General features: G+C 36.1%; 1 protein-coding gene across 1 annotated transcript in view; it reads right to left on the reverse strand.

The window, feature by feature from the left end:
- ARHGEF38 (Rho guanine nucleotide exchange factor 38) overlaps positions 1–14,643 on the reverse strand; it is a 129,230-nt gene that overhangs the window by 62,382 nt on the left and 52,205 nt on the right. The window contains exon 3 of the mRNA XM_017666313.3: positions 8,753–8,876. Within this exon, the coding sequence (XP_017521802.3) occupies positions 8,753–8,876 (124 nt within the window). The remainder of the gene's footprint in view (positions 1–8,752; positions 8,877–14,643) is intronic.

A 14,643-nucleotide genomic window follows, 5' to 3' on the forward strand; every position in this document is an offset into this window, starting at 1 on the left:
TGGTCCCAGCTGGCCAGAACTAGGTAGGCCAGGCTCTAGCTGTATCTTGAGTGAAAAACAACAACAACAAACAAAAATACCTGTAGAAACCAATGAAATATAACAGTGATAATACTGGAAACCTTATTTAAGTGAGCCACTTTGTGGCATCTCCCACACAGCATCATAACATGAATTATCAGTGACTATTTCTCTTCTCACAAAATCACTGCAAGAGGCACAGATTCCTGCTTCAGGGATGTATAAGAGACTCTGCTTTAGGAGAACAAAGTTCTGCACATCATCCACTACACCTTCAAAGAAGAGAAAGCTCTAAATTATCTTTCTCTCTAAGGATAAACTCATACTAAGGAAATGTGTGTGAGAAATTGTGATTCCCTTACCACTAGCTTCTTCCAGCTCTGGTTCTCAGCATAGTGTACATGAGATAAGCACATAGAGTAGATGTAAACATATTCAGAACTCAGTCTTTTTTTTAATACTTTGAAACATTACAGTGCTGTTGCAAATGGATATGAGGACACAGCCCTGTTTTGGTTATCTGTTGCTATGTAACAAACTACCCCAAAACTCAGTGTTTTGAAACAACCACCATTTTGATTTTCTCTCACATTTCTCTGTGTTGGCTGGGATCAGCAGTGTGGTTCTTCTGTTCCACGTGATGTCTGCTGGGGCTTTAGTTACCTAAAGGCTCACCTGGTTGGGTGTCCAAGATGGCTCATTCACAAGTCTGATGCCTTAGCAAGGACAGCTTGAAGGCGGGCCTCTGCTGGGATGCTGGGCCACTTGCTCCTTCTACATATTCTCAGGTCTAATCTCTCTCCATGTGACCTCTCCATGTGATATTACCAGTTCGGTAGCTGGACTTTTTAAATGGCAGGTTCCCCAAATCACAAAAGTAGAATCTGCCAGGCTTTCTAAAAGCTTAAGCCCAGATGCTGGCATAGTGTCACTTCCACTGCATTATATTAATGAGTCTTGGGGCCAGTCCAGAGTCAATATGGGATTAGACTGGTAACAGTGTGAATACCAGGAGGCATGGTCTATTGAGGACCATCTTTGGAAAGTAGCTACTGAGATTCTTACTCACTGCCAAATGTGGAAATGACACTTGATATGTGAACTCACTCTTTGTTGAGGAAAACATTCTTGCCTTATTTGATAAAAGATTCATCAAGATGTGTAGACATTGGGGGCATTGAGAAACCACTCACATTCAGCATATCTGATTTGCCTGAGAAGCATGATCAGAACCTCTGAAAAAAATTCACATTTTATTAGATTGTTACATACAGAAGAAGTCAAGCTTTGTAAATAGATGGGTAAATTTAATATTCTCAGATACTAACTCTTAATAATGAGCTAGTCACATCATGTATTGGATGTTTATTAAGGCTAGGTACTAGGCTATCATGATTTAGACATGATTTTATTTAATCTGTACAAACACTCTGTGGGGCAGGCATTATTGTCTCAAGCTTCCACATAAGAAACTGAAGTTCAACAAGACTTCATAAATTGCCTAAGATCACACATCTGGTAATCAGGTGAGCCAGATGTAAACCTAAGTCAGTCTAATACCAAAGCCCTTGTGTTCTTAAACTCACTATTTTGTTCCTTGTTTTGTTCTTGGTCACTATTTTCTTACACTGTTACACAGTGATTATCAATCTACGTGGAAACAAGCTGCAACTCACACTCCCATCTCTAAAAATTTTAAACTAATTTTCTATTTAGACAGCCTGCTTAAGTCAAGATTTTAAAATCTAGTTTCTATCTTGGCATTGATAGCCCAAACAATTCCCCAGAACTCTCAAATTTGCAAACATATGCCTCTGTATTTAAATTTGAACCTCATCCAAATCCCAAGGTTATTGTTTAGTAAAATCCTCCTGGTTTATCTAGATCAGGAAATTTTCTCCTTTGGCACTAGGGCTGTGAATCATAAACTCTCATTAGTGCCATCTAAGGACAGAGAAATGGGACACCTGTGCTTTTCATTTTGTGGTAACATAATTTTGGAAGTGTCTCACCAAAAATCAGTATCTTATGAAATGTAAGAGCCTTGGTGAAAGAATTAGTGATGGAAATTCACTAAATGAACTCTGTGTTGATATCACTACCATGCATGGCTCATGGAAGCCTCCTTGGCACTATGCTCCAGCCACACTGGATTGCTGTCCTTTATAGGAATTTCCCATATTCTCCTGCTTCTATGACATTTGCCATTTAGAAAGTCATTTGCTCCAGTCTCCACCTTTTATAAATCCTTCAAGTCCAAGCTCAAAAATCACCTTCCAAATAAAATTTTTCCCCATTATTTGAGTTGAGTTCATTAATCTTTTCTCTGTGAATCTGTATCAGTTAGCTATTGATGCAGAAAAAAAAATCAGCCCAAAGTTTAAAGGTTCAAAAACAGTACTGTTTGCTCACAGTTCTCTGGGTTGACCAATTTGAGCAAGGCTAAGCTGGAATGGCTTGTCTCCTTGTGGTGTTGATGGGGCTTATTCATACATTTGCAGGCTGTAGCTGGAGGCCAGATGGCTGAGGAGGGCCTTACAATGCCAAGATATTGATTGTGTTGATTGGAATGACTGGGTAGTTTGAGCTTCTCTCTCCCTGAGCAGAGAGTGTATGTCTTAAGGCTGTTGTAGAACATTATTTTGCCTCATTTTATTGGTCAAAGCAAGCCACAAGGCTTTCTGCAACAATTATGATTGTTATGCTTGCCTAATAGTGATTTTCTGTTTTCCCCTTTCCTTCTTCATTAAAATCTATGATAAGAAAGACCTTTTCTTTCTTCTCATTTATATCACTATGGACCTAATATTTTTTTTATTCTATGGGTTAAAATTCAATTCTATCACTATTTATTTTTACTGCTCAAAAATTTAAAGTATAGTACATAAAAAATCCTAAAGAATCCACTCTAAAACTACTAGATCTAATATCTGAATTCAGCAAAGTTATGGGATACAAAATTAATACAAAGTTGTGGGATACAAAAAAAGAGAAATCTGTTCCATTCCTATATACTAATGATAAACTAGCAGAAAGAAAAATCAGGAAAACAGTTCTATTCACAGTTGCATCAAAAAGAATAAAATACCTAGGAATAAACCTAACCAAGGAAATGAAAGACCTATACTCTGAAAACTACAAGACACTCATGAGAGAAATTAAAGAAGATACCAATAAATGGAAACATATCCCATGCTCATGGATAGTAAGAATTAATATTGTCAAATTGGCCATCCTGCCTAAAGCAATCTACAGATTCAATGCAATTCCTATCAAAATACCAATAGTATTCTTCAATGAACTAGAGAAAATCATCCTAAAACTCATATGGAACCACAAAAGACACTGAATAGCCAAAGAAATCCTGAGAAGGAAGAATAAAGCTGGAGGGATTATGCTCCCCAACTTCAAGCTCTACTACAAAGCCACAGTAATCAAGACAATTTGGTGCTGGCACAAGAACAGACACATAGACCAGTGGAACAGAATAGAGAGCCCTGATTTAAACCCAACCATATATGGTCACTTAATATACAATAAAGGAGCCATGGACATATAATAGGGAAATGACAGCCTCTTCAACAACTGGTGTTGGCAAAACTGGACAGCTACCTGCAAGAAAATGAAACTGGATTATTGTTTAACCCCATACACAAAAGTAAACTCACAATGGATCAAAGACCTGAATGTAAATCATGAAATCATGAAACTCTTAGAAGACAACATAGGCAAAAATCTCCTGAATATAAGCAATGGCAACTTCTTCCTGAACGCATCTCCTTGAGCAAGGGAAACAAAAGCAAAAATGAACACATGGGACTACATCAAACTAAAAAGTTTTTGTACAGTAAAGGACACCATCAACAGAACAAAAAGGCATCCCACAGTATGGGAGAATATATTTGTAAATGACATATCCAACAAGGGGTTAACATCCAAAATATATAAAGAACTCACATGCCTCAATACCCAAAAAACAAATAACCCAATTAAAAAATGGGCAGAGGATATGAAGAGACAATTCTACAAAGAAGAAATTAAGATGGCCAACAGACACATTAAAAGATGCTACACATCACTAATCATCAGGGAAATGCAAATTAAAACCACAATGAATTATCATCTCATACCAGTAAGGATGGCCAGCATAGAAAAGACTAAGAACAACAAATACTGGTGAGGATGTGGAGAAAGGGAAACCTTCCTACACTGCTGGTGGGAATGTAAGCTAGTTCAACCATTGGGAAAGCAATATGGAGGTTCCTCAAAAAACTAAAAATAGAAATACCATTTGACCCAGGAATCCCACTCCTTGGAATTTACCCAAAGAATACAACTGCTCAGACTCAAACAGACATATGCACCCCTATGTTTATTGCAGCACTATTTTCAGTAGCCAAGATACGGAAGCAACCTAAGTGTCCATCAGTAGATGAATGGATAAAGAAGATGTGGTACATATACACAATGGAATATTATTCAGCCTTAAGAAAGAAACAAATCTTACCATTTGCAACAACATGGATGGAGCTGGAGGATATTATGCTCAGTGAAATAAGCCAGGCAGAGAAAGACAAGTGCCAAATGATTTCCTTCATTTGTGGAATATAACAATGAAGCAAAACTGAAGGAAAAAGTAGCAGCAGACTCAGATTCCATGAAGGAACTAGTGGTTACCAAAGGGGAGGGGTGTGAGAGGGCACGTCGGGAGGGAGGGAGAAGAGGATTGAGGGGTATTATGTTTAGCACACATGGTGTGGGGGATCATGGGGAAAACAGTGTAGCACAGAGAAGGCACATAGTGAATCTGTGGCATCTTACTACATTGATGGACAGTGACTACATTGGGGTATGGGTGGGGACTTGATAATATGGGTAAATGTAGTAACTGCATTGTTTTTTCATGTGAAACCTTAAGAGTGTTTATCAATAATACCTTAATAAAAAATTTTTAAAAATATTTTTAATTGGGAAAATATGCTCTTAATAAGCAGCGGCACATAAGTTCATAAAAATATTCTGCTAAATGGAAAATATTAAAATTCTGATTATATCTCTAACTGAAATGTGTAAATATTTGAGCTGAAATATTTTCACAAGTACTGTCTTTTTTTTTTTGCCTATATTTGGTTTCTCTTCTTTCTTTAGTTTTGCAAAATAAAGCTCACCAAATAAGTTCCTATTTATAATTTTGGACTCTTTTTTCAAATATAGATATTGCAAAATCTGGTTCAGGATATAGCATTATCCCATTAAATAGGGGCTCCATCAAAAACTTCTTTCCGTAAGTCAAGGTTTTCAAAATATGACTACAGAATTTCAAAATTAAATTATTTACACAATATAAATTCTCACTGTTTAATTTTTTTAAGGCTATTTCCTTGTTTATGTAAGGATAAATTTTAGTGTCTTCCCATTTTCAACTTTGTTTTCAATAATTGCGATTGTAAAGATTAGAAGAGCTAAAGTTACTTTTCCCTGTGTTTGTTGAAAACCATAATTAAAGACTTCTAATTCATTGTGAATAAAAGGCAATTTCTAAAAGCTGATTTGTGGCCAGCAGCAAAGAAAGTGCCATGAATTAGGATTATTTTTTAAATTAATATCAAACTTCATCCTCCAAATATTGTATGTATTTCATTCTTTGTATATGTAAAACTGTGTATAAATTTTGACAATAGTTACCATTTGAATTAATAGAATATCACAGACTTATTACATAGGCATCACAATCCCAAGCACATTTCTGCTCCACAGATTTCTTACTCTAGTAAAAACATTATTTTACCATGATGCTGTGCTCCACCAAAATTTGTATTCATTTTATCATTTGCATTTGTAAGCTTAATTTTTAATGTTATAGTACCATTTACAATAAGGTCAGAAAATTCACCTTTGACACGGTAAACTTCCAAAAGCTTTTCTTTGATTTTGTGAATTGGATTAAACATTTTTGAGGCATTATTGGAATTAGTGGATTTCCTACTTAATTCATCCGCTCTATTATAAAACTGTTTGCAAACTCTTCTGCCAGTGGTGCCAACTCATCAATAGCTATTGCTTTACATTTTTCTTAGGCCCAAGGAAACTCAGAATTATTAATAAGAAAAAATGATTTAGGATAACTGTCATTTGATGTAAATGAAGTCCCGCTGCATGGAGTGATATTTAAATACATCTTCTGCAGCTACATGTGTTTCAATCACATGGACTTGGGCTTAAAGTTATAGGTACAGTTTCAACAAGTGGGGGCCACTTGGGGAAAAGATTCTAAGTGGAAGTAGCAAAAGCATGGACCACAAATGCCAAATGCCAAGCATGTTTTAAAATAATAGGTTACAGTCTTTTTAAAATGATGACCAACTTTTGACAGAAAAGTTGCTGCTTCTTCGGCATATTTCTGTCTTCTGATTGTCTTATAGTCAGTGATAACATTAAGGACCCCTTGGGGGAAAGTATTTTGTGGGTTATATGTTCATTGTCAAACTTTCTTGAGAAACAGAATCAGTACTTGATTTTTATTAAACATGCATACATTAAATCCTTGCTTCTGAGAGTGGTTTGTTGCAAAATAAAATAAGCATAACCAGTAATTAAAAAGTTAAAGACTTACAAGAGAAATAACCAAACTACTGTAGCAGCGGCATCCAGAAACTCTGTAGCAGGACTGCTCAGCTTCTTTTACCCACATGGAATTCACTTAAATTCAATCTTTAATCCCCTACATGTCCTACTAAACCCACTGGCTGTCATCCTGGTGGCTTCATGCCTCTTACAAGGCATGGCATGCAACCATGACTCAACTGGCTGCTATCCCCAGTGGATGGCAGGAGCTGTAGCATCAAATGCATCCAGCACCATCAGGAAAGGAAGCATTTGGCTGTGCTAGCTGCTCACATCCAGATGCCATCATTTTACCAGCCACTGCCCTCGCACTGCCCTTCACGGGAAGATGCAAGGTTCTTTGAGGCTTAAGGTTGGGAAAGGAAAGATGAGCTGTCTTTCAGAGTTGACAGTGTCCAATATACCTGCCTCTTTGTAGGAGATACCATATCAGAAATTGAAATGAGGTAGAGGTCTTACCAAATCTCTTATAATGCAACTATTAATAATGATCCTTCTTAAAAAGGAGAAAATCTAGGACAAATACTAAACTGGACTGGATGCTTGAATAAGCTTAAGCCAGGATGTTCTAGGCAAATCAGAATACATGTACTCTTAAACCTGAAATTGCTTTTGACTCTGACACATGCAACACACCCATAAGTTTTGTCTAAGTTTTCTTCCACGTCTCTCTTGAATTTAACCCCTATTCTCTGTTCTTACTGTATCACCTTATCCTCTTACCAGTTGACTATATATTATTTATAAAATATATTTACTGGTCTAGGATTCATTTTCTCCTTCTATCCATTCTCTTCATACCTACTACACTTTTCTTTCTCCCAAAACTTTTGTGTCTTTTCATTCTCTTGCTGAAAAATCTTTTAATGGCTCCTCATTGTCTTAAGAATAAATTCCAGTGGGGGCTAGGGCTTTAGCATATGAATTTGGGGGGCACACAGACATTCAGTATATAACATGGACATTTAATCCCCAAGAGTGATTAAATTTAAACCTGTCTGTGGGAGAATCTTTTTGAGTGAGCTGGACTTTTGGTCTATAAAACACTATGAATAGCCAAGTTGATTCACCTTGGTGTAAGATCAGCCTTGCTTACTAGAGTTTGGGTCTTCCATAAGTACTAAACAAGATCGATTTCATGCCATTTTTATAACTCTGATTTCCACTAACAAAGACATTATAAATAAAGTCATAAGGTGTGAGAGTGTGTGTGTATGTCTCTGTGTGTGTCTCAAGGAATCACAACAAACCAGTAACAGTGGTTACTTACAGGGAAGATAGTGGTATTGGAAGCGTGTATCATTATGTATAATCCTGAATTGTTTTAATATTTTTGTAATGAGCATATATTGCATATTATTTATAAAATAGGAAATTGATTTAAAAAATTTTTGAAGAATTCATAGCCCATAAGGCACTATGCTCTTGTATATATCAATAGCCTTCAAGGAGTTTATGGCACTGTATTCCCTTTGAAATTCCCCAAGAAATGTAGAAAATAAAATTCTGGCTTAATACTTTCCCAATGCCACTTACATATTTTTTTTAAATCTTGCCAGAGTAAGAAGATAATCTATGATTGTTTGAGAATAAAAACAAATTTGGAAAGCAAATGATACAGAGGAAAAAAAGGAAAAGCATGGGAAAAGTAGAACTTGTATAAGTGTTTATAAATCATAAAAGCTCTTCATGTAAAAAAATCTGCAGTCCAAAAATCAATGGATTCATAGGCATAAGATCTGAAAAACATTGTGACTAAAATCACTAAAGCTATTAAAATATTAAAATATTTAATTCTTTAAGGATCAAGTAAGTGTTAGCCGTAAAACAAAATGAGAGAACATCTGGAAGGCAAATAGTTTGAAAGATTGAAAATTAAAGAGCAAATGGTGTGCTTAGTGCTACTGAGGGACTTCAGCAAATGGATATAAGCCCATTTGAAAATAAATACAGAGTCAGTGTAATTACAATGAGACTGAAGATGAGTTTAGCATTTATATATCTCCTGGGAAGCTTGGTGAGTCAGAAACATAAAACCAAAGCAAAGGGAGGTTAGTAAAATATTCTTTTCTGTTGTACTGTAGACCGCAAGAAGAGATAAACATACCGATAACTTGCATGGCCGGTTCCACGTCTGTTGTGGCCTCTTCCAACAATGACAGCAGCTTGGCCGATATCTGATGCACGGATTCAATGTTGCTGAACAAGCTATCCACATCCAGCCGACCAATCTGAAGGAACACAAACACTGACCACCAGCTGATGGAGAGAGATGCACTGTATTTATGACGTTTTCTCCTGCTAAACAGTAAGCATTTATATGTCAGCCAACTGATTCTGTAAACATTCTTATTTGAGATTGCTAGAGTGAATGTGCAGTTTTCATGCAAGAAATTGGGATAGTGCCTCTGTAACCTCTGTCTTTTTCTTTCTTTTGACTAAGCATTAATGAGTTGACATCTCCGTATTCCTATAAGAACTGGAGTGTGAAGAAAATTTGGGCCACCTAATTGGTATTTTTATTAGCTGTCCTTTATGTGGGTATGTACTAGTGCACATGAATTTAGAATACGGCTTCTGCAGCAGAAGCCAGACCTTACTCTAGGCAAGTAACTTCTTAAAGCTGTTCTAAAGCCACTGACATTCTAAAAGTGGTGACAAGTAGGTGTGCTGAGTTGTTTCCTGCTTTTTTTCTTGAAACAATTGTGAATGCAAACCTTCATCAAACATGTTCTACTAATTAAAGATGCACCATATTTTGTAGCTTCGTGAACACCCTCAAAAACCAGTGTAATCATTCCTAGATCTTAGAGCTGGTGCTTATAAGCATTTATTTACTCATTCACCCACCCTTTCATAAGTGTTCCCTCAGGGCCTTCTGTGTCAGGCATTGTACCAGGAGCCAGGCTCTGTCACAGGCACTGGGTGGTTAGCAGAAGGATGGTCAACTATCCTCAGTCATCCAAGTAGACTCTGGCGAGTTATGTGCCTGATTTTTCTGGATCTTATTTAAGGTCTTTCTCTTGAGTTTAAATCAGATCATCTTTCACAATCAAAAAGTGTTGTTTGGTTCATTAATAGATTGACACAGGCTTCATTGGGCTACCACAGGGAATAGGATCAGGTGTCTTTTATCCATGGTTTACTGCACATGAGATGATAGGTAGATAGCGAGGTCATCAATTATCAAATCATGGAGGAACTACAAAGGTAAAAATCCAGGTTGCTAGTCCAAAACCAGGGCAGGAAAATTATGGGAGAGAGAGAGGGATTTTAGCTAAGAATCAGGAAAAATGGCCCGGATATTAAGGAAAGTTGAGAATCAGAGATGTACAATAAGAGACAAACCTGCAGGGACTCTGGCGATGAAAGCTAACAACCACAGCTTCCTCATCTACTTAGGGGAGAGGAAGGAGGCAGGCTGCCTATCTTTTTATCTCAACCTTTTTTGATGTTGACCCATCTGTTGTTCCTCACACTGGATATGGATTTATTTTGATAAGGACATTCTGTTACTAAACGTGGCAGCATTACTTCACATTGCACCTGGTTTAAAATTTGGTGATTGTGTCAGTTATTTCTCATTCAGTATTGTCTGGCTGTCCACATTCCGTTCAGTCATCCTGGGAAATCTCTCCCCTTCCATCAGCCTTGTCCTCAAGCTTCAAATTTGTAATCAAATTCTATGTGATTGTATGTAGTGGGTTTATTTCAATACAGGATTATGCAACTTTTTTTCTATTTTTATATATTATGAAGTTATCTGTATTTCCCTACTACATTATTACACTGCAATCATCATTAGCTCTTAGGGTCTTCAGCCCACTATCTCATGCAATGTGCCTTTGTTAATAGGATAGGGTGCATGTGGTTCTTCTGCCTGAAATTTAAGAATGTTTGAGACTTTCAGTTTCTAATTAGAAAGTATATTTAATATTATACAAAATATCTAAAGGGCAAAAAACAGTTACATGGTTATTTTTGTTAATAATAATTTTAAATAGCTCAAATGTCCCATCTCTGGCTACCACTGATTCAAAACATTATTTATTCTAAGAAATTGCTTATGCATTGGGTATTAATTAAATGACAATGGTATAAACTTTGCATAGTGCAAATATGCTTTCCAAAAGTCAGTGTGAATCAGATTTTTGTAGATTGATTTTTTTATAGAGGCACTGGTTAAATATTTCTTAAAATTATATTTTGTATCCTAAAGGGCAAAATTTCATCCTCAATTTACTTGCTTTATAAAATAAAAGATATGCTGTAATTCATACAGTGTACCCTATTATTATTTAATTTTGTTGTGGAAACTTTATTTTGAGGAATTTAAAGTCCCTTCATATTTCTATTTCATATATGGCTCCAACTTCTCTTTAAAATATATGAACCAGTTTGAAGATAAGGAAAGTCATGCAGAGGAAAGAGAGGTACAATGCTCCATCCCAGGAAGATCGGGATGGAACTGGAAATGGAAATCATCTTTTGGTCCTGTGCCTCTGTCCATTACCAGTAAATGTTAGTTAATAGAATACTTTGCCATCTCTGCTTGGATTGTTTTGTTTATTCCTGAGTTTTTTCACTAAGTCATCACTTCTGCAATTTTTCTCCCAAGGTCAGAATGCTGCATACGTATCTAATTTCCACTTTAAATTCATTTAGCAAGGATATAATCCTATATTCTGTCTATAATCTTAGCTCAGTGCAACAGATACTAAGTAACAAAAACATAGGTTTTAATTTCATTACTTTCTGAAGGACAGAAAGGATTTAACTGTCATTTGGCCTGGTTTCAATCACCGATATCACATGGGCCCATGGGGACTCTGTGATTCATACAATGAATTTACATTCAGGCATTGCTATGCCAACAAACAAACAAATATCTGATCCAAATTATCTTAAAACTGGTAGATGATTTTATAATTATTGATGTATATTTGAGGAAGCACTTATATATGCTTATTATAATACTTATTATATCATTTACCAGAAACAGGCAATGTTCTAAGAGCTTAAATTGAGTTATATTTTAAATGGATTAAAAATTCAGTTTTTGAAAAATAATTTAGTCAAGTATACATTATTCTAAGCCAAGTCCATACATAATAATTCAAATGTAAAACCAAAAAAATTAAAAGTGTTTTTGGAGAAAATTTAGTTCTTTGCTTTACAAAAGTGTTCATCATTATGAAGAATATAATATATACTTCAAATAGCAAGTTCCAATTACACTTAAATAATTGCTGAACTTAGAGTTGCATGCATGCAAAATTCCCCAGGTATAAATAACTATGTAAAGGAAAACATACCAGTGAAAAAGTATCAATTCAGGGGCCATAATCATTGGTATAGAATTACTTTGTTTCCCACAAGAACCTTATGTTTATTGGGTGCAAAGCATTCCTAGAATTTTCCTGCATTCACATCCTTGCCTAAGGTTTTCCATTTGCTCATAAATGCTGTGCCATTAAACATTACAACCTTCAACTCATCTGAAATGTAATATAGTAACAATAGTGTTTGTGCAGTAGTTTTGTCCATCTCTCTGCCCTTTCTGCTGCTTCTGTGGGGAAGCCACAGGTCACCAGATCTATCTGATCTGGTGGAATTGTCTGTCATGGTGCCCTGCTCCCTTTCCCACCCACACAGTGGTGAGCACGTACCTAGCTGGCCACAACAGCTGGCCTAGGATGGGCAGATTCCCAAGGAAAGCCAATGAGAATCTTCACTGATTTTTAATAAATGGTTGTTGGGAAATAGAAGGGCCTGGATTGAAAGCCCTTAGTATGTACATTTCTGTCTTCAGCAGTAATCTTTGTGGAGAGCTTAGCTGTGATAAAGTCAGCACAGGGGGTGAGGCTAAGCCTGATGCCACCATGTTAGTGCCTGGATCTACCTTGCCTAAAGCAAGACATCCTTATTACAATGCTGATAACTTGTCTTCTTATTTAAGCTAATTTGAATTTTTTTACCTACAACCAGTAGGTACAGGTTACTAATATGCTTTTTCTTTATTTCTAGCCAAAATCTCATTTCCTCTAATAAACCTTTACTGTTTGCTTGATTAGAATTAACTTCTCCCTCTTTTGTGCTTCCATGATTCTTGCATTGTATTACTCAGTGCTTATATTGAAGCCCATTATATATACAGGGAAATTTATTAATTTATCTGTCTTTATGTCAGAACATGAGTTCCTCCAGAACATTTTTTTCTTTGGGAGTTATTTGAATATTCCACTGTGTCTAATACAGTGCTGGGCTCATACGTAGTTACTCAATAAAATTTGACAATTTGAATTATATGTAATCAGTACAGTTCAAATGAGGTATTTACTCTGAGAGAACCATCAGTAAATATTCTTTGTAATCACTCTACTGGGCTCTGAATAACAAGTATGCAGAGATCAAAAGTGGTTTAAAGAAAAAAAAATCAAAATAACCTAATTTGATTGATCAAACTATCAAATTAAGTGTATATTTTATAATTCACTACTTGATTTTATCTACAAAGACAAACTGTTGTGTTCAGTTTGGCCATTAGTATGCCTGGAAAATTCACTGATAGAGGCCAGACTTCCCCCTGAGTTTACACTTGGGAAGTTTTTGTTTATTGTTTTCTGTTTAATGAGCCCTGGGACACTCAACCTAGTCACAGGGAGGAATAACCAAGCATTCTTGGGTGTCATGTAGACCTCCAACCATGAGCACCTTTATAAAAGTGAACAGTGAAAGAAGTCTAGGAACAAACTCTTTTTTTAAAGAAACTATTATCACAAAAGTAGTTCATGATCATTGTGGAAAACAAAAGATGGGTAGATAGGTAAAAGAAAGAAAATGCAATTGCATAATTCTACCACAGAGCAATCACCACTGATATTTTGAGATATGTCCTACCAAATTGCTTTTCTGCCTCTGTGCGTACATTTGTAACAAAGATGTATATAATGAAAATAATGTTTTATAACTTGGGTCTTCTTTTTTAACTTAGTATAACATGAACATCTGTTCATGTCATCAGTTTCTATCAATTGCACCATTTTTAATATCAACATTCTGTGGAAATACTGTAGTCTACATAATCAGTCACTAAATCTTTGACATCTAGATAGATCCATATTCACTATTATAGGCAGTTCTCCTGGCTAAACCTTGTTCACACTTGTTATTGTTTCTGAAAAATTTCTTAAGTGAAATTACTGAGCTAAAGTTATTAATGTTTCTAAGGATTTTGGCAAGTCTTGGCAAATTATAACATCAGTTACAAACATTGTTTTTCTTCTAATAACCAGTGGATTAAAAGTCCTCAGTTGGCTATAACTGCTCTGACCTCAAGTCAGAAATATATTTTTAGGCTTCTAATTTGATGATCAAAATCACACAACTTTAAAGTGCTCTTTACACACAGACACACACACACACACACACACACACATACATATGACATATATACAACAACTGTAGAAGGAAGCAAGTAAATAGCATTACATTTAAGTGCCATGGCAATTGCCACCAACCAAATGCTCCTCTGGAAATTGTTTCCAGAAAAGACTTCAGTGTTTCTTTTAGTGTGGTTTGGCAGTAAATATAGATTTAACATGAACATAGGGTCCAGCTCTGGACCCTCTATTAGAAATTACATAGAGGAAATCCACCTTGGCCATTGTCTGACACTGTCTGATAGAACCTTGGTCGCATCTGCCACTTGTGCAAGGCAGCTCCATACACAGCATTGCTGGGGTAGGATGGGGAGCGTAGGGGAGTGGGAGTGGGGAGGGTTGAATGCATTCCCTAGATTACTTTGCCTCACTAGTAATGCTGAAGCCTATAAGCTTAATGATATCAAGACTGTAACTGTAGCAAGTAAGACAAGAGTGGAGGAAAGCTGAAAATGGATAAAAAACTGTAAGAAATGCGGACCCAGTGGTGATACTCTCAGAGGGAAAACCAGCTCTTGTTTTAATTTTTAGTGAGGCACCAGAGAAGGGAAATGCT

Source organism: Manis javanica, chromosome 5 (genome assembly GCF_040802235.1).
Source record: "Manis javanica isolate MJ-LG chromosome 5, MJ_LKY, whole genome shotgun sequence".
NCBI lineage: Eukaryota > Metazoa > Chordata > Mammalia > Pholidota > Manidae > Manis > Manis javanica.